Source organism: Aspergillus undulatus (genome assembly GCF_047715775.1).
Source record: "Aspergillus undulatus strain CBS 261.88 unplaced genomic scaffold BDV17scaffold_3, whole genome shotgun sequence".
In the NCBI taxonomy this organism is placed as follows: Eukaryota; Fungi; Ascomycota; class Eurotiomycetes; order Eurotiales; family Aspergillaceae; genus Aspergillus; species Aspergillus undulatus.
The window spans coordinates 518,484-536,332 of NW_027396607.1; the positions used below are offsets into that span (position 1 = coordinate 518,484).

General features: G+C 52.5%; 8 protein-coding genes across 8 annotated transcripts; 6 read left to right on the forward strand and 2 right to left on the reverse strand.

Annotated features, from left to right (window-relative positions):
- Nucleotides 1–983: 983 nt before the first annotated feature.
- On the forward strand, nucleotides 984–3,903 carry BDV17DRAFT_298898 (putative FAD monooxygenase; the record flags this gene model as incomplete). The annotated part of the gene is made up of 6 exons (XM_073763791.1): nucleotides 984–1,802; nucleotides 1,867–1,952; nucleotides 1,997–2,824; nucleotides 2,877–2,917; nucleotides 2,975–3,211; nucleotides 3,266–3,903. Exons 1-6 carry the CDS (start codon nucleotides 1,668–1,670, stop codon nucleotides 3,901–3,903), a joined length of 1,965 nt encoding a protein of 654 aa, XP_073620197.1. The 5' UTR covers nucleotides 984–1,667.
- Nucleotides 3,904–4,306: 403 nt separating this feature from the next.
- On the forward strand, nucleotides 4,307–7,331 carry BDV17DRAFT_251743 (1-phosphatidylinositol 4-kinase LSB6). Its single transcript, XM_073756463.1, has 2 exons — nucleotides 4,307–6,166; nucleotides 6,218–7,331. The coding sequence occupies exons 1-2, from the start codon at nucleotides 4,670–4,672 to the stop codon at nucleotides 7,043–7,045; spliced, it is 2,325 nt and encodes a 774-aa protein (XP_073620198.1). The 5' UTR covers nucleotides 4,307–4,669; the 3' UTR covers nucleotides 7,046–7,331.
- Nucleotide 7,332: 1 nt separating this feature from the next.
- Nucleotides 7,333–11,832, forward strand: BDV17DRAFT_251746 (SNF2 family N-terminal domain-containing protein). Its single transcript, XM_073756464.1, has 3 exons — nucleotides 7,333–7,913; nucleotides 8,103–8,609; nucleotides 8,664–11,832. Exons 1-3 carry the CDS (start codon nucleotides 7,847–7,849, stop codon nucleotides 11,453–11,455), a joined length of 3,366 nt encoding a protein of 1,121 aa, XP_073620199.1. The 5' UTR covers nucleotides 7,333–7,846; the 3' UTR covers nucleotides 11,456–11,832.
- On the reverse strand, nucleotides 11,820–12,511 carry BDV17DRAFT_287038 (med21 domain-containing protein; the record flags this gene model as incomplete). The annotated part of the gene is made up of 2 exons (XM_073761068.1): nucleotides 11,820–12,392; nucleotides 12,470–12,511. 2 exons carry the CDS (start codon nucleotides 12,509–12,511, stop codon nucleotides 11,820–11,822), a joined length of 615 nt encoding a protein of 204 aa, XP_073620200.1.
- A 249-nt stretch (nucleotides 12,512–12,760) lies between these two features.
- On the forward strand, nucleotides 12,761–13,681 carry BDV17DRAFT_287039 (uncharacterized protein; the record flags this gene model as incomplete). The annotated part of the gene is made up of 1 exon (XM_073761069.1): nucleotides 12,761–13,681. The coding sequence occupies one exon, from the start codon at nucleotides 12,761–12,763 to the stop codon at nucleotides 13,679–13,681; it is 921 nt and encodes a 306-aa protein (XP_073620201.1).
- Nucleotides 13,208–14,573, reverse strand: BDV17DRAFT_251750 (kinetochore Spc24 family protein). The gene is made up of 3 exons (XM_073756465.1): nucleotides 14,482–14,573; nucleotides 14,037–14,434; nucleotides 13,208–13,988 (listed from the first exon to the last, which is right to left on the reverse strand). Exons 1-3 carry the CDS (start codon nucleotides 14,506–14,508, stop codon nucleotides 13,811–13,813), a joined length of 603 nt encoding a protein of 200 aa, XP_073620202.1. The 5' UTR covers nucleotides 14,509–14,573; the 3' UTR covers nucleotides 13,208–13,810.
- Nucleotides 14,574–14,622: 49 nt separating this feature from the next.
- On the forward strand, nucleotides 14,623–15,567 carry BDV17DRAFT_251752 (mitochondrial fission 1 protein). The gene is made up of 4 exons (XM_073756466.1): nucleotides 14,623–14,767; nucleotides 14,816–14,834; nucleotides 14,884–14,977; nucleotides 15,036–15,567. Exons 1-4 carry the CDS (start codon nucleotides 14,746–14,748, stop codon nucleotides 15,360–15,362), a joined length of 462 nt encoding a protein of 153 aa, XP_073620203.1. The 5' UTR covers nucleotides 14,623–14,745; the 3' UTR covers nucleotides 15,363–15,567.
- Nucleotides 15,568–15,927: 360 nt separating this feature from the next.
- Nucleotides 15,928–17,810, forward strand: BDV17DRAFT_107935 (putative RING finger domain protein). The gene is made up of 4 exons (XM_073753798.1): nucleotides 15,928–16,123; nucleotides 16,173–16,729; nucleotides 16,782–17,282; nucleotides 17,355–17,810. Exons 1-4 carry the CDS (start codon nucleotides 16,016–16,018, stop codon nucleotides 17,533–17,535), a joined length of 1,347 nt encoding a protein of 448 aa, XP_073620204.1. The 5' UTR covers nucleotides 15,928–16,015; the 3' UTR covers nucleotides 17,536–17,810.
- The last annotated feature ends 39 nt before the right edge of the window (nucleotides 17,811–17,849 follow it).

The window sequence follows — 17,849 nt, forward strand, 5'->3', positions numbered from 1 at the left end:
ATGGAGGTTGTGGCGGGTAAACAGCTAGAAACTCGGCCTCTGCTGACCGAATCAAGAACGCTTCAAGTCGATTTGATTGAGCTCGTTCTCGTCGTGTTGCATGAGACGGGGGAGAGGAGATCTCGAGTCTGTTGTGAGGGGGACCAGCCACGGAAAAAGGGAGGTAAGGTGGAATGTCCTCTAGAATTCGTTCGCCAGTCGGAATTCGATCGAGACTAGAGAGAGATATGTTTAAGCGGTCAATTGAGAAGAAGAATTGGATCAAAGACGCTGCGATTCCGTCTGCGTTCTGCAGGACGCTGGTAGGATAAGGAGCGAAAGATCTGGCGATAGAAGATAGAAGAGATAAAAGATAGATAGCGAAAAGAGCCGGAAAGCTGAGCAGCTTGCAGTGCAATTCTGCAGAAGACAAGCAGAAAGGACTCGAGCAATTTCCAGGGTAAGAGAAGAGACAATTAGAGTAGGGATATTAAAATGATAACTGCGAAGGAGATGGAGAGGCCGGGCAGATTACAGATTGAAACTGATCATTATCGGGACTGCTATCGCCGGCCACTATCGACCATTATTGATCCCGATCGGTGGACCTTCTTGGCTCCCTTTCTCCTCATACTCCTTCATCTTCATGATGGCAGCAGTTCGCCGTTTCGCCTTCCATCTTAAGGCGCAAGACTGTCACAACTGTCTGCCCATCTCCAACTGCCCATTTTCTCTGGGGCTGGATGTGAATGTACTAAACACCAACCCCTGCGTGGATAGCCGGACGAGTACGTACTACATCTACTTAGCAGTGGTCCTTGCGGATCCTTGCATTCATGCTGCATCTGTATCTGATATAAAGGCAAGGTAGCCGCTCTAGTTGTGCAATCGTAGGTGTCGACTTAGAAACGCAGTCGCTCATCGAGGCTCGAATCATCCATGAAATAGAGGAAATGGACTGACAATATTCGCGACTTGTTACTGATCGCTCAGGCTCACCAAGAGTAGGATCCTGGATTAAAGGCTTTATCAGCGACGATAACGGCGTCTAGAGCCGACTGCCAAGGTGTTCAAGTCAATGTGGGATGCACTACGCGAAGGGAGACTTCAGGCTGTGAGCTGAAGTTTTCCCGAAGCATGCCACAAGCTTTGGAAAGCCAATGCATCGAACGACTGGCAAACTTCATGCACAAGAGCGCCTATACCAGTGGACGTAAAAAGGAGTACATCGATCTTCAACACCCTGGCCAATCCCTGTTCAGGCAGACCGCATTTGCTTGGGATGTTCTTTCTAAGTTCAACAGCTTACTTCCCCACCCCCAACATCTTCCTGTCATCCTTTCTTCAGTAAAATGCGATGTGACTGGTCCGGTGTGCGTTCTATGCATAGGTCCTGCTGCGAGGTCAGCTCTTCGATGCAAGTCCAGTGGTCATCATTGGGCTATCCCAGAAGCTCGATACCCTTCTAAGGAGTGATATCGAGGTGTGTGCATGAATGGGCATGCATACCGTGCAACAATTTGGCGAGCGAACGTATAAAGCCAGCGACGCCGACCGACACTTCCTAGGTCGGCGAAATTTCGGCTTGTAAAAAAAGCAGTCCAGCTGTTGATTATTGACCAGCGAGACTGACAAGAAGAAAACAAACTTTCCCGTGGTTCAAGGACTAGTGCGACGACGCCTCAACCATGGTCTCCACTGACAAGAACAGCTCTCATGTCGATGTGCTGATTATTGGTGCTGGACCTGCCGGCTTGATGATGGCAGCATGGCTGGCGCGATGTGGAGTGAAGACCCGAATCGTTGACAAACGAGGGACAAAGGTTTCTCCCAAAGCCTCTTTTTGGCTAGAATAGGCAGGGTTCGCTGTGCTGACGTACTGCCCAGATCTTCAACGGCAAAGCAGACGGTCTCAATTGCCGAACTATGGAAATACTTGATTCCTTTGGTTTTAGTGATCGGGTCTTGAGAGAGTCGAATCCCATACTCGAGATTTGCCTCTGGAACCCTGACTCAGTGGAAAAATACAACGCAGTGCTCGATTACCTGGAACGCCCCCCGAAGTCTGTCGCTTCCAACAGGCGACCCTTCATCAGGGCAGGATTGAGCACTTCCTCCTTGATTTTATAGGGAGCTGCAGTGATATTCGCGTGGAGCGTGGCGTGATGCCGACAAAGCTGGAGCTCAATGAGTCCCTGGTCGAGAAATCAACCGCATATCCAATCACCGTACACCTGCGCCATCTGTCTGAAGCCGAAGCAAGCCCACAGCAGACAGGCGTTGCGATTAATGGCTCAGCTATCCAGGACGGCCTCTTCAGGAGCAGCCTCTCTGCAGATGACACGGAGGAACTCATAAGGGCCAGCGCGCTGGATGCAAAAGCTCATACCGAGGAACTTGTCAAGGCCAAATATATGCTCGGTGCCGACGGCGCGCACTCATGGGTACGCCAGCAGCTCGGTTTTACCCTTGAGGGTGATTCCACGGATTACATTTGGGGTGTATTGGATATCGTGCCCATCACCGATTTCCCAGATATTCGCACGGCATGTGCTATTCATTCTGCTGATTCGGGTAACGTCATGGTCGTTCCTCGCGAGAATAAGCTTGTACGGTTGTACATCCAGCTCACGACGGCGGAATACAATGGCGGTAAGCGGGCTGATCGGTCCAAAATCAATCCCGATGCCATCTTGAAAGCTGCTCAGAAAATCATGACGCCCTACACGATTTCTTACCGCAGGCTGGATTGGTGGACAGCGTACCAGATCGGTCAACGCGTGGGCACGCAGTTCTCCGCCCATGGTCGTATTTTTCTCGCTGGGGACGCTGTCCACACACATAGGTAACTATAGGAGCTTTGTGGGTCAGCCTGAGCATAACTGATACGCTTACAGCCCCAAAGCCGGCCAAGGCATGAATGTGAGCATGCAAGACTGTAGGTAACGCAGTCCAGACACAACGAAATAACTGGCATGGTTAACCAGCGAAACAGCGTTCAACCTCGGGTGGAAGATTGCTAGTGTTGCCAAAGGCCTTGCGAACCCTTCTATCCTCAAGACGTATGAACTGGAGAGGAGAAAGATCGCTCAAGATCTCATTGACTTTGACCATTGGTATTCCCGTTTAATGTCCGGTCGCCCTGCTCGTGACATTACGGACAAGAACGGAATCGATATGAAGGAATTCGAAGAGGCAGTTGGGAAAAACGAGCTGTTCATGAGTGGCTTCGGTATGTGATAGTGCTTCCCATCATTCGAGAAACATGCCTAATGCCTAGACCCAGCCGTGAATTACGGCTCCAGCGTGCTTGTGGCAAAGGGGATAGAATCAAACGCGGTCGTCAGTGTACAAGAGCTTGCACCGGGGATAGAACTTGGCAAGAGAATTCCTAGCGTACAGGTCCTGAACCAGGCCGATTCGCGGTCCTGGTATCTTCAAGAGCGGCTGCCCAGCAATGGGTGCTGGCGTGTCATGGTGTTTGCGGGCGACGTGACTAAACCATCCCAGAAAGACAAGATTGGACGACTAGGAACTGCGCTCGGTAGCCGAGAGTCATTTCTGCAACGATACACTCCAGCAGGCGCACGCTATGACTCCGTCATTGAGGTTCTCACAGTGCATGCCGCACCACGGCAAGAGGTAGACATCTTTGATTTCCCAGAAGTTTTCCGCCCTTACGATGAAGTCGACGGCTGGGATTATGAGAAGATATTTGTTGATTACAACTCATTTCAAGAAGGCCATGGACGGTTGTATGAGACCTTCGGTATCAACCCAGACAAGGGGTGTCTCGTTATCGTGCGGCCGGATCAGCACGTCTCGTACGTCGGAGCTTTGGAGGACTATGACGCGGTAGATAGATTCTTTTCTGGGTTCATGCTAGAACAGACCGTGCAGCATACGAGAATGTCTGTTCTTTGAGGTATGGTAACAATGCCGGCCAACCAGTTGAAAGTACTCTCTTCGCCGTACGTAGGGTCTGGATGAGATTAGATAGAACCCTAGAGCACCGCAATCGAAAGACTAACCCGAGATGGTGATCCCGGCCAGGCAGCGGTTGAAGCGAAGATCCTTAGGGGGTTCCAGAAAGTCAAGGTGTTATTTTTGATTCTTCCTGTTAGAGGTACGATTGATGAAGCTCTGGTGGAGTGTCTGGCAGATGAGCTTGTGGCGGTGCGAAACGGGGTCCTCGTATTAGTGTGACGGTAACAATATCTGGGCCACTAAAAGCTGCCAGAATGGTCGCCGCCTGGGTCTGATACGATAACATACAGTACCACCAGTGTCCGTCCCAGTTTCCACTCGAGGCCGAAGTCTGGCAGTCGGAGTCCTTCATACAGACGTGGACGTGGCCGGGTTCTCGCCTCCCTTTGCTTCAGCTGCTGTCCTCTTTTCGCCAAAACACCACGCCGTCGGATTAGATGACGGGGTCTGCCGCAGCTGCTGGACCCTCTATCTTCCGTTATCTCTCTTTCATTGCATCCTCTTGAAGCATCGCCTCTGCTTCCTCCCTCCGTCACTCTTGGCCTCTCGTCCATCCCCTTTTTATACCCCAGATTCCAAAGTTGTACCGGTAATGCCTTGAAGAATTGCCCCGTTTCTTTTTTTTCTCTCTTGATTCCCGGATTCGTCTTCTCGCCTTTCATTTACGCCTTTTTCAAAATTATTCATTTTATTCGATAGAAACATGCCGAAGAATCGACCCGCGACGTCTGGTTATGCCCGCTTGGCCCAGGAGGAGGAGGATAGACATAATGACCCCTACGAATGCTCGGACGACGACGACCTGTACCACACATCTAGCACAATCAATCCCTACGGCACGCAATATGAACCGATTTCAACTCGAGGCTCGATGCCGCCCGGAGTAGCAACGCCACCGGAATATCGACGGAGATCGAGCACACATCACCGGCGAGCGCGGAGGAACTCGGCGGTGGACATAAAAGCCATCAATGCTCGGCTTGAGCGCTGGGCCGAGGACTTTGCCAACAAGTTCAAGATCCACCGTGTGAAAGGAAAAACCCTCGAGGAAGAGAAGCTGGAGATTTATCACTCTGTCTTCCAAGCGCCCAATGGCGTCACACCGATTACGGCTGAAGAGCTGGACTCGGAGGAGGCTGAGACAGCTACGCGGAAGGCTCGAGATGGGTTCGAGGAAGTTGTGGAGAGCGTGCGGGTGGCTATAGGAATGGGTGTTCACCCGCGAATGATCTCGCAGGGCAGTTCGGGAAGTTACTTTGCGCGCAATAGCGATGGCAAAGTTGTTGGTGTCTTCAAGCCCAAGGACGAAGAACCATATGCATCCCGTAACCCAAAATGGACAAAATGGATCCACCGGAATCTGTTCCCTTGTTTCTTTGGGCGTGCCTGCTTGATCCCGAACTTGTCCTACGTCTCGGAGGCTGCCGCTTATGTCCTCGATGCACGTCTCCGCACAAACATGGTTCCTTATACTGACATTGTATGGCTGTCGTCAAAGTCATTCTACTACGACTTTTGGGATCGGAGAAAAGCCTGGATGGGCAAGAAAAAGCTTCCTCCAAAGGCGGGCAGTTTCCAGGTTTTCCTCAAGGGTTACAGAGATGCTAACCTCTTTTTGAGAGAGCATCCCTGGCCTGATCAAACAAACACCGGTTTCCGTGCACAGGACGCTCCTAAGCGCAAGAAGCGCCCCTGGAATGAGGCTTGCCGGCCATCGGGCATACAGTCCGACGACGAAGACGAGCAGGAAGAAGAGGCCAACGACTATGCGCGCACACCATCCCCACAAGAGGAAACGGAACGACGATTCTACTGGACAGAGAACCTCAAACAATCTTTCCGGGAAGAATTGGAGAAACTGGTTATCCTGGATTATATCATGCGAAACACGGACCGCGGCTTGGATAACTGGATGATTAAAATTGACTGGAAGACGGAAGATGTCTCGATCGTCGCAGAGCCTCCCAAACAAAATGAACAACAACATCAACAGGATGATGACGATTTTTTGGTACCCCCACGACCAGTCTCGGTCAATTCGGATAAGCCACATTCCCCTTCGTACCCCTATCGACGACATGAGACAATGCAGGCCGTGAGCCGTACGGGAACCCCGTTATACTCGAACGAGGCCCAGGCATCTATCCAAATTGGTGCCATTGACAACAGTTTGTCATGGCCATGGAAACACCCCGATGCCGTGAGTATCCCGTTCTTACGAAGCTTTGTATTCTTGCTAATCATAATTCAGTGGCGGAGTTTCCCATTTGGCTGGTTGTTCCTGCCAGTCTCTCTTATTGGACAGCCATTTTCCAAGAGGACACGAGACCATTTCCTTCCACTATTGACTTCGACTGCATGGTGGAGCGGTACACAGATGGCCCTACGACGAATCTTCTCCCAGGACGACGATTTCAAGGAGAGCATGTTTGCTAGACAGATCGCGGTCATGAAGGGCCAAGCGTGGAACGTGGTTGAGACGCTGAAGCAGCCGGATCATGGACCGCTTGAGCTCACACGAAGAACCCGAGTTTGTGTCTGGGACGACCTGGTCGATGTTCCTGTTGCCATCCCTCTCCGCGGGCCGTCTACGGAAGCTCAGCGACGGAAGATTAGGAGCTACGATGACCGCTACGACCCGGACAATGACGAGATGGATATTGGCGCCGCCATATCCATGGCTGATCAGGACCTGGTCGGACTCTCATCGCCCCCCAGCGATCTTCCTAACCCCAACCGGTTTGAGCTCTCTCGCGGCCGGCCTTCGCAAGATTCCGGCCGCCCTCAGACCGCTAGTTCAACAGACTACGGATTCAGTCGCGACAGCGCCGATGGCCTTAGCCCGAGAAGAAATGGAGATCGAAACTGGCCATCACTCCCCCCTCGACCTGGCAACAAACATCAAAAACACAGCTCTCTCTCGAGTACGCGCGGCGCGCACCTAATCTGGAGCAGCGACGATTTGGAAGGCGATCTCGGCTATGCGGCCGCCGAGGGCATGGAAGGCAACCAGCGCAAGGTGATCGTAGAGCGGATAGAGGCTGTCAAGAGCAAGAACCCTGTTTTTACCTGGTGCTGACACTTTCCCTTTGCTTTCCCGTCATCGTTGACGGACTTCTTTCTCGTCCTAGATCTTGCATGACTTTTCTCTTGCTTTCACTGCTCTCCTCTATCACCACGCAACCTACCCACTTCATGACTCTGTTACCTTCATCTCATTTTCATTTAGCGTCTCTGTTACGGCACCCCCGCATGAGGAGTATTAGCTGCGAGGAGCGGCTTTGGTTAGGAAATACCACCCTGATGTTGTATTGTATATAGACATATAGCTAGCTTCTCACTAATAATCATGATCCCCGGAGGAACTCTCATCCTTCTCGTACAAGATACAAGATTGTTCAAGTCGCAGTGAGGCCAAAGTGAGCTGTGAAATGAGAGCAGCGTGACCTCGTTCTCAGTCCGTGCTGACTCTCTTATCGCTATCGGGATCTTCTCTTGGCGACATCACCATCGACGCTCGAGGCAACTGAGCGCAACCTCATCTTCTCGCGCCCTCTCTCTATTTTACTTTCTCTTCTTCCACTTCCGTGCCTCTCCTCCTTCTTATCGCTTCTTGCGATTTGCATTCTCGCGATAGGACCTGCGTGCTTAGAACGCTTTCTCTTTTTCCTCGCCACTTCGTCATCCTGCATCGAGTCCTATCCTTCCCGAATCCCGATAAGGTCGCATGGGAGCCCCCACGCCATCTACAGTTCTCACGAGCCTCTCGGTGCACTGGGATCTTTTGATCCTCGAGATACAATCGTTTTATTTGCCGCGACGACCCACTTCTTGACACCTCACGCCCTTCCTACATACCTGCAGCTGCCAAAGGGACGGGATGATGCCATCCCACGCCCACATGCTGCTCAATCCACGGGCGTACAAGAAACAGCTACAAAAGAATGGTAACGACCCTGAAGTACCTTCATCTCCCCTCGATCTCGGAGAGGACCCTGAAAACGGACCCGATCTCAACCATGGCCCTCACACTTCATCATTCTCGTCATCCCGACGAACCCCCACTCCCCCAGAAGACCCATATGATACAGACGACATGGAGTCGGTAGCGTCAGGAAGCTCACACTTAGAAACAGGTCAACAGAACGCTAACAATCAACCGCGCAATGTAGCATCATCTATTGCGCCACCTGGAACCTCCGTCGCGCATCGGAGTCCGCAGCGCCCACCATCCTCTCGCCGCGCGAGCCCGATCTCGCGCTCACAATACCCTTCGTCGGCTGGCTCGACGAGCGCAAGTGCTTCGCCGCAGTCCTGGACCAACGCAACCCCCGATATCGATGTGCAGTTCACAGACGCTTCCGGTTCGGATGTCAATGACGGCAAGCGAGGTGCAGACCTGGTCGAACTGGACAGTGACGCGGACTCGAGACATCGAAGCCTTTTAGAGGACATGTACGGGGTGGAACGCCGCACTAGTACCCCGTACAAACGGGTGAAGATGGATCGACAACCGAACGGCAAGGCGAAACGGGCCCCCATCACGGGAAATAGCGGGCTGGGGGAGTATATGCGGGAGGGTGATGGAGAGACAACTCCAAGCTCCACTGCCATAACGCCAAATGTCGTCGATCTCACAGTTGGTAGGAAGCTGGTTGCCAGAATGGTCTCAAGGGTATATGCTAACGGGTTCTCAGATGCGGCGGGAGACAACGACGACGATGATCTTCAAGTCACAGGTTCCAATAACCTCAGCGTGCAAAGAGTATGCTATGGCAAGCTGGAAAACGCCACGATTCAAGCGTCATTAATCCCAATGCCGGCTCCTCAAACGATCCTCGGTGACTCCGCACATTGGCCGTCTATGAAACTAGAAGTCCATCGCAAAGCAGGCCAGGGAAACAACCGGATCGAGGCTTCTGATCCAAACGGAAAGACATTTGGTGTCGTTGATTCAAAGACTGCTGCTGTGATTGTACCACTTTTGGACTCGCCGGCCTTGAGCGTTGAAATCACTGCTCGTCTAGATGTGCGTAAGAAACTGCCTCAAGAAGTGCCGTGGAATCCCTGCTCGTCAAACTTTAGGGCATCAATCAATCTGTACGGTCTCCGTCAGGATGCGGAAAAAGTCGGCAACTATCTTGGCCAGCATAATGTCTGGCTTGCAACTCCGTTCTCAGTTGAACAGGGAGTTCCTGTTTTCAATCCGCATGCCGAGAGAAGACGTATGCAGCCGTCTTATGCTCCAACTGGAGCGCCGCGGAATAGGATAGGTGTCAACTATGAAGTGAGAACAGCCGAAGAGGTGGCGGACGCCGTGATGAAGATGTTCGATCAGCTTCAGAGTGCCGAGAATATTCCTGAAAAGGAAGCTCCGTCGCTGGTAAAAACACCATTACTCCGCCACCAAAAGCAGGCTCTGTGGTTTATGACTGAGAAGGAGAACCCACGCAAGTTCGGTCCCAAAGAAGAGGACAATAACTCCCTCTGGAGGCTGGAATATGACCGCAACGGGGCCAAGAAGTTCCGCGAAATCATTAGTGGTACTGTTATGGATGAGGAACCGCCGCAGAGCTATGGTGGGCTATTGGCCGATATGATGGGCTTGGGAAAGACACTGAGTATTTTGAGTCTTGTTGTCTCCTCTCTCGAGCAAGCCAAGGAGTGGGCGAAATCGATTCCACCACCTGAATTCGTGAAGAGCCGGCCGGGCATTCGGAACACAAAAACCACTCTTCTCGTGGTCCCTTTAAGCACAGTTAACAACTGGGTCACGCAGATCCAGGAGCATCTGGAGGAAGGTTCGGTTTCGTCGTACGTTTTTCATGGCCCCAATCGGACGACGAGCGTCGACGAATTATCCAAGTATGACTTGGTGATTACGACGTACAGCATTGTTCTCAGCGAGATCAATGGGCGTGGCTCAAGGCGAACAGGAGCCAGCCCATTGGCCAAAATGAACATGTTCCGCATTGTCTTGGATGAGGCGCATACAATCCGGGAGCAAAGCGCAGCACAAACCCAGGCAATCTTCCAACTAAACTCGGAGCGGCGCTGGTCGGTGACGGGTACACCCATTCAAAACAGACTGGAAGATTTGCTTTCGGTTACCAAGTTCTTGAAATTGTTCCCCTATGATGACCGGAGCAGGTTCGGCATGCACATCCTCAGCCGATTCAAGACGGGTGATGCCACTGTTCTCGCTAGCCTGCGTGTGCTGGTAGATTCGTTTACTCTGCGGCGAGTCAAAGACAAGATTGACTTGCCGCCGCGACATGATAAGATTGTGATGCTTGAGTTCACGGAGGCCGAGAAACAGCTGCACGAGTTCTTCCGCAAAGAGTCTAACGTAATGATGCGCGTCATTGCTGGAGAAGACAAGACCCAGATGAAGGGTAGGATGTACCATCATATCTTGAAGGCTATGATGATACTGCGTCAGATCAGCGCACACGGAAAAGAGCTGTTAGATAGTGACGAGCGAGCGCGGATCAAGGGACTTAGTGTTCAGGACGCCATCGACCTCGAGGAGGGGCCCAGCGATGTCCCAGACGCCACTGACAAGAAAGCGTACGAAATGTTCACGCTTATGCAGGAGTCATCCGCCGATACGTGTGCTATCTGCAGCAAGCGTTTGGAGGACCCGAACACGGATGCAAACGGTGCGTCTGTTGCGGGGAAGTCCGACGCAATTGCAATTATTCTTCCCTGCTTCGACATTCTATGCCCAGAGTGCTTTTCTACACTGAAACCAGCATTCGACAACCAACTTGGAGGCCCCGGCTCTTTCGATGTGAAATGCCACGTTTGCGAAGGCTGGATCCCAGCCTCATACTCGACAATCACAGTAAACGGTCTGCAAGAGTATATCCTGGAGCAAGCTCGCGCAAAGCAGACGCGCAAACAAGCAAAGGTTCTCGGCGAGTATGAAGGCCCTCACACCAAGACAAAAGCCCTCCTCTCGCACCTCCTCTCAACGGCCGAGGAAAGCGCCAATCTCCCCGAGGGCGAGAAACCGATTAAGAGCGTCGTCTTTTCGGCTTGGACATCCCACCTCGATCTGATCGAGATCGCCCTCCGCGACCAGGGTCTAACAGGGTTTACCCGTCTTGATGGCACGATGACTCTCTCGGCACGCAATAAAGCGCTCGATACCTTCCGCGATGACAACAACATCACTATCCTCCTCGCCACGATTGGGGCTGGTGGCGTCGGCCTCAATCTTACCGCCGCGTCACACGTATACATAATGGAGCCGCAATACAATCCCGCTGCAGTCGCGCAGGCAATCGACCGCGTCCATCGTCTCGGACAAGACCGCGAGGTCACAACCGTGCAGTTCCTTATGAAGGATAGCATAGAAGAAAAAATCGCCGAGCTGGCGAAGAAGAAGCAACAGCTGGCGGATATGAGTTTGAATCGTGGCAAGCTGGACAAAGCGGAGGTTCAGGAGGGGCGAATGAGAGAGTACCGCAGTCTATTCAAATGATTGAACTGTGGCCATTCGCATGGATTGATGAATTTTCCTATATCGTTTATACGTCTTGCAGATTTGGTTTCGTCTGACCTAGACCTGTCTAGTCGGTTCGGCCAGGCCTGGATGATTTGCTTTGGCATTGATACCCAAGTTTCTTGCTTCCTTTTTGTTGTTTTTGTTTTGCTTTTTCACGATTTAGTTGCTTTTATGATGCATCATCTTATGGATATGGACCTAGAAACCAAGAGATAACGACGCAAGTCACGGCATAGCTAGCTAACGAATCATCTCACTGCATCATCCACGATACCGGAAGACCAACCAAGCGAATATAGGTAACCAACCCAATGCCAATGGATGCTGAAGTAGATCCCATTCACCGACCTCCATAGATCCCATTTTCCACACCCCCAAACACCCCCTCCACCCTCCGCCTCAGCACCCTCAACTCCCTAATCCTCTTCTCCCTCTCCCTCTCAACCCCCCTCAACTCACCCTCCAGTTCCCGGATCCTCCTCTCCTGCTCCGCCTCACTAGACCCAATTCCCGGTAAAACCGAAATAAGGTACTCAATCTGCTGCTCCTTAATCACAAGATCCCGCGCAAGCTCTCGCTGTCGCGCTGCAAACGTCCGCGGACTATCCGGACGTGGCGGGAGACTCTCTTCACCAGCTGCGTCTGCATCTACTCCTGCTCCTGCTCCACCCGCGGAATTCACTACCGGACCCGGTGTTATTGCCCCCGTCGCCGGACCACCAGCCGGAGATGCCATCGATGTATTGTTATTCTGTAATATAGCGGCCGCGCTAGCGGGGATAGGAGGGTTCGAAGAGTTCTTTTGGATTTTTGCGAGCGCCGGCGCAGATGTTGGGTTTGGGGGTGGGATTGCGGGGGAGTTGTCGTGGTAGGTTGTTAGGTAGCCAATTGTGGCGTAGAATTGGGTTGCGAGCTGTTTATCAATGATTTTTGTTAGTTTGGTTGTGTCTTTTGGTGTCGTCGTGAGGGGTTTTGAGAAGGTGGAGGTACCTGGTCAAGGCATGTTTGGAGTTGCGTGAGAATGTCGGCCATTTTCGTGGTTTGATTCTTCTTGGCTGAAGAAAGGGTCGCAAAATGGGGTTACATAGAGTGCGCAGACTGCGCAATAGAAGAAGATGATGAAGAAGTGAAGTGGTGGACTGGAGCTAAGAAGCCGGTAAGATTGACATCCTTATCGACTGCTCGATAAGCGGAATTGGAGTTGGAGTCGGGAGTTACACCGCCCAGGAAGCTGGATCCAACAAAACATCCAAACCTTTGTCATATATAGAATGTCAAGAAATGAATCCGACGCGGCCCCTTTTCTCCTCACTTCCCATCCTAACCTCGGCCAAACCCTCCAGAATCACCTCCCTCACACGCCGCCTCTTCCAACTCCCGCCTCCACCCCCGTCCGCATCCCCCTCACACAACGACATCTCCTCATTCCTCGACTACGCACAGCGCACCGCATTATCAGAGTCAACAACAACCTATCAAGGCACACTCTACGAATACACAGTCCAGTCACACCTCCGAAACAGCGCCTTCAACCTCTACCGCGTCGGCGGCCGATCCGACCTCGGCGTCGATCTTCAGGGGACATGGCACGTTGGCGCGAGCCCGGTGACGGATCCCCCCGTGCGCGTGATTGTGCAATGCAAAGCGCTGAAGACGAAGATCGGCCCGAATATAGTGAGGGAGTTGGAGGGGGTCACGGCGCGGCATTTTCGGGGTGCGGGGACTGGTGCGGGGGTTTTGGTTTCGCCGAGGGAGGCTACGAGGGGTGTTAGGGAGGCGCTTGGAAGAAGCGGGATGCCGCTTGTTTGGATGATGGTTGGGAGGGAGGGGAGAGTTAGGCAGGTTCTTTGGAATGGGAGGGTCGAAGGATTGGGCCTTGGATTGGGAGGGTTGGGGGTTGATGTTTTGTATCACCCGGCTACTTTTGAAGATGGCGATGGGAATGCGCATGCGCATGCAAAGGCGGAGGCAGAGGCTAGTTTGACTTGGGATGGGAGGCAGGTGCAGACGATGGATGAGGTTGAGGAGGGAATGTGGGCGTTGGAAGATGAGTGGATGGCGAAGTGGGATGGGCGGGGATTAGGAGACATATCGGCGGAGGAAGTGTTGGATGCCGTGGAGAGAGTCGTGCCAGGAACGAGGCCGATAATGGTATCGGAGGAAGAGAGGGAAGCAGTTGTGAGGAGTTTGCTGTCCGCATAACCTGACCTGGCTCTGCCCGTGTATAATATTACGACCATGTACTATATCCCGAATAGACACTTTGAAAATGATAACGAAATCGATTGGGTATATCTCCACACCATAACGCCAAAGAACCAGCTGGTTAATTCAGCCCTGCATGGTCGACCAGAAATAGTTGGAATAGAAAAAGCGCGAGAATTTCGGATCCAGGTTGACAACGTGGACGTCGCCCTTGCGGCTATTGCGGATCACAGCCTTGGTAAAGTTGCCCGCCTCATCCGGCTCAATATCGATGCCCAACGCCCGGTAAATCTTCAAGCGAAGCCTGTTATGATTAGCAAAGAGAAGAATCGCGCAAGGCTGACAAACATACAGAGTAGCATCATCGGCCTCTCTCTCCCGCCTCGTCGTTTCATCTCCCTCAAGACCCTGCGCTTCCAGATCCGCCAATCGTTCCTTCAACATCTCCAGCTCACTCTCGAGCCTCTCGCTCTCAATCTCCAGTTCGGACGCGGCTTTGGCGATGCGGAATTTCTTCGTGTCGAGCTCGACCATCGCGGCGGCATGTTTACTTGCATCGTGCGCGGCAACGGCTTCGTCATGTTGAGTGTTTAGGGACTGGAGGTGGCGGGAGAGTTTGCGGAGGGAGGCTTCTGCTTCGCGCATGCGCAGGTCGCGCGATTGCTGGAGCGTCGTTAGGGAGTCATTGATGCGCGAGACGGCTTGTTTGTCTGGCGCGATGTTGAAGTTGCCGATTGTGTGGTGGATTAGCTGATGTTGTTAGAGTTAAACAGTTAGAAGACTTGGCATACTCCTACCGTAGAGGGATTCTCGTCAAGCAACATGGTGATCGTATTTGATTGTTTGAAAGGAACACCGCGGAGGTTCGACGCAGAAGAAGCGATATGAGGGGACGTATTTATCGCGTATTACAGATACGGTTGGGAGGGCAACCGCCACAACTCCACGTGCACCACCTCGTCATTTATCGATCTTGCTGGCTGTTCCTGACATCACTTGCAGACCCTAGACTCTGGATCGAGAAAAGAGCTTGATCTGGTATTCAAACATCTCAGAGCAACATGACGTCTTCAAACCTTCCCTGTGTGTATACCGAGCTGCTATGATGAGAGCTGTACTGACCGGACCCAGACGCCGCAGACGCTGAAAGGTCAGCTTTTCTCCGCGGTCTAGTTACCAGCATAGCTAACTGAGTACAGTCCGCTGAAGCCGGCGGAACTGCAGGTTCTACGAGCGCAATACGAGAAGGAAGGGGACTATGTTGGCGTTCAGACGAAGTTCAACTACGCCTGGGTATGCCTTCCCCTCACCTCTACGGACATCCCTTGGTCACAGCTAATAGCCTCCATAGGGCTTGATTAAATCCAGCTCTCGACACGAACAACAAGAAGGCGTCCGTCTACTGTCCGAGATCTTCCGTGCCCACCCTGAACGCCGCCGCGAATGTCTCTTCTACCTGGCGCTCGGCAACTACAAGCTGGGCAACTACGGCGAGGCCCGCCGCTACAACGACCTTCTCATCGATAAGGAGCCCGGAAACCTACAGGCGGCGAGTCTGCGAACGCTGATCGACGACAAGGTGTCGAGAGAAGGGCTGATGGGCATCGCCATTGTCGGAGGGCTGGCCCTCGCGGCGGGAGTGGTTGGAGGAATGCTGTTCCGGGGCCAGCGCCGATGAACTGACGGATGTATATTTCGGTGACGGATCTGTATATACTTGACGACGCTGACGATGATATCCGTCTCTCTGCTCTACGCTTCTTGTGCTTATGTTGCTTTCGGGTTGTGGATTCTTCTGGGCTGTTAGCATGTCATCATACTTGGGCGTTTTCGACCGGATGAGGGTGGCCTCGAGGCGCAAATATAATTCTAATTTCCTTCAACTTTAATTGTCCAGTAGTATGTAACTGTGTTCATAGGGTGTGAATGGAAAATGCAGCCACTGCAAATGAGGCTCTATATATTTGGCTGCGCCAAGCGGATGCTAACGTCATTCAAACAGCACCAGAGCACCTTAACTTACTCATTTAATCACTTAAGACTACTCGAGCTCATCAAACAGTTCACAACTCTCTCAAGTCCTTTTTCTGCCTTGTCTTTATTAATCTGCCTTTCGCCCTTTCAGTCCTTGTTCTTCTTCTCGACACCAAAATGACCGCATCAGCTGGTGCATGCCAGTCTTTCAAGTCATGAACGCTTTGATTACTTGACTGATTGGTTTCATTCAAGTACCTCATTCAACCCCTTTTCTTTTCCTTGTCTCAGTTTCTCTCTCGGATTATATTTGTCTTTCAATATCTCCTCATTCTACCCTCCTGCATATTCGCAAAAATGGATACCGGCGATCGCGTGCTCTGTCATGCCTGTGGCCGAGTATGGCCCCGCAACTCGCATGAGACTATAGAATGTCCGTACTGCAGTTCAGACTTCACAGAGATCGTGCGTCCGCCCCCAAACACTTTGCCCTGCGTTAGGCTAACCAGCACAGATTGAGATTCCTCCTGATCCAGAAGACGACGACTCCGAACCCGAAGCCTCATCCTCTCACCCCGACCCTCCCGAGTCCTTCCCAGGCCACCACCGATCGCCGTCCCCTCCCCGTCCGCCTCGCCTTCCACTGTTCAATCCGTGGGCGGATCACGACCCCTGGGCGCATGACGACGATGTAGAAACGCACGGATGGAGTGGTCCCGGCTATCAGTATACCCAGCGAACGTTCCGCTCCCCAGGTGGCAACCTTCGCTTCTCTTTCCAGGCGCAGAGAATGCAGCCCCGCGGACCAGCGGCCACGCAGCGGGAGATGAACCCGGATCCCGTGCAAGGCATAAATTCGTTTTTCCAGACTATCAGTGAAGCAAACCGGGAGCGTGCTGGACGCGCGGGCGGCAGATCGCCGACAGACCGATATCAACCGGGGCATCGTTTCGATGACATGCACGGAGCGGGGAATACCTGGGGAGCTTGGCGCCAGCCGTCTGGTGGCTTATCGCCTCGAGATGCGGACGGGCCTCAGCCTATGGGTACTCCGTTGCGGACATTGGGAGAGTAAGTTTTCCGTTGAATCATTGCTTTGATCCCGTCTAACTAATTGCTGCAGCATCCTTGAAATCCTACACCATGATCTCGGGACCGTGCAGGCCGGCGGAGCGGACAGGAATGGCGGGCCAAACGTGCGTGTCATGAACGGAGGGACTCCACTAGGAGCGCTTCTCTCAGCGATGTTCAACATCGAGCGCAACGGCGATGCGGTCTACTCGCAGGAAGAGCTAGACCGGGTTATAACGCAGCTATTCGGGCAAAACGGAGGCCGCAACGCGGCACCTCCAGCCTCCCAAGACGCCATTCATGCCTTGCCCAAGAAACCAGCTACCGTGGAGATGCTCGGACCCGAGGGCTCATCGGAGTGTTCTATCTGCATGGACGTCGTCAAACTAGGCGACGAGGTTTCTCTGCTCCCTTGCACCCACTGGTTCCATCCGCAGTGCATCGAAGCGTGGTTGAATCAGCACAACACGTGCCCCCACTGTCGACGCGGGATTGATCCGACCTCGGCCGATGCAAGTTCCAGCGCAAATGCGAACCCAACATCGACGGCGCCGTAAGTGCGCTCCTACAACTCGTCAGCCTTACTTCCATGGAATGATCGCTGATCGTTTTCGACTTTGTGCAGTTCAGAAGGGATGTCGGGGACCTCCGACAGGACTAGACGCTCGGGCTCATTATCTAGCGCGCGCCCCCCAGATATTTCAAATCGAGAGCCGGGATCTAGTTCACAAGCAGGTGAAGGGTCGAGCGGTGGGGGCGGCGGATGGGCGAATTGGGTGCGCAGTCGACTAGGCGGCGGAAGTTGACCTAAAGTCATTCTTGGTGTTGGTACAGTATTTCCTTTTCTTTTGTTTATTTTAACCTTCCCCTTTACTTTTTTGTTTGTTTGAACTCCGAGCTTGGTAGCCGATATTGATAGACTGGGCGAGTCTAAGATATGGACACAGACCTACGATTGATGAACGACAGGGAGTATCTTGGTGTACCTACCTATGAGTGAATGATATCCCACTTGTTGATTTCCAATCTATGAACCAGTACCGATAGCCTAAACTACGATCAAGTCTAGAGGGAACAGGTACACACAAGATGTTGTAGCTATACTGCATGCAGGAGTGAG

Bases quoted from the DNA above. Each gene is read 5' to 3' on its own strand.
- BDV17DRAFT_251743 (XM_073756463.1), top strand. From the start codon at position 4,670: ATGCCGAAGAATCGACCCGCGACGTCTGGTTATGCCCGCTTGGCCCAG. The intron at 6,167-6,217 runs GTGAGTATCCCG...ATCATAATTCAG, and splicing joins CATGGAAACACCCCGATGCC to TGGCGGAGTTTCCCATTTGG.
- BDV17DRAFT_251752 (XM_073756466.1), top strand. From the start codon at position 14,746: ATGACGTCTTCAAACCTTCCCT. The intron at 14,978-15,035 runs GTATGCCTTCCC...TAGCCTCCATAG, and splicing joins CGAAGTTCAACTACGCCTGG to GGCTTGATTAAATCCAGCTC.
- BDV17DRAFT_107935 (XM_073753798.1), top strand. From the start codon at position 16,016: ATGGATACCGGCGATCGCGTGCTCTGTCATGCCTGTGGCCGAGTATGG. The intron at 16,730-16,781 runs GTAAGTTTTCCG...TAATTGCTGCAG, and splicing joins CCGTTGCGGACATTGGGAGA to CATCCTTGAAATCCTACACC. The intron at 17,283-17,354 runs GTAAGTGCGCTC...GACTTTGTGCAG, and splicing joins AACCCAACATCGACGGCGCC to TTCAGAAGGGATGTCGGGGA.
- BDV17DRAFT_251750 (XM_073756465.1), bottom strand. From the start codon at position 14,508: ATGTTGCTTGACGAGAATCCCTCTACG. The intron at 14,435-14,481 runs GTAGGAGTATGC...TAACAACATCAG, and splicing joins TTGACGAGAATCCCTCTACG to CTAATCCACCACACAATCGG. The intron at 13,989-14,036 runs GTATGTTTGTCA...TAATCATAACAG, and splicing joins GAGGCCGATGATGCTACTCT to GCTTCGCTTGAAGATTTACC.
- BDV17DRAFT_251746 (XM_073756464.1), top strand. From the start codon at position 7,847: ATGATGCCATCCCACGCCCACATGCTGCTCAATCCACGGGCGTACAAG. The intron at 7,914-8,102 runs GTAACGACCCTG...ACTTAGAAACAG, and splicing joins GAAACAGCTACAAAAGAATG to GTCAACAGAACGCTAACAAT. The intron at 8,610-8,663 runs GTAGGAAGCTGG...ACGGGTTCTCAG, and splicing joins TGTCGTCGATCTCACAGTTG to ATGCGGCGGGAGACAACGAC.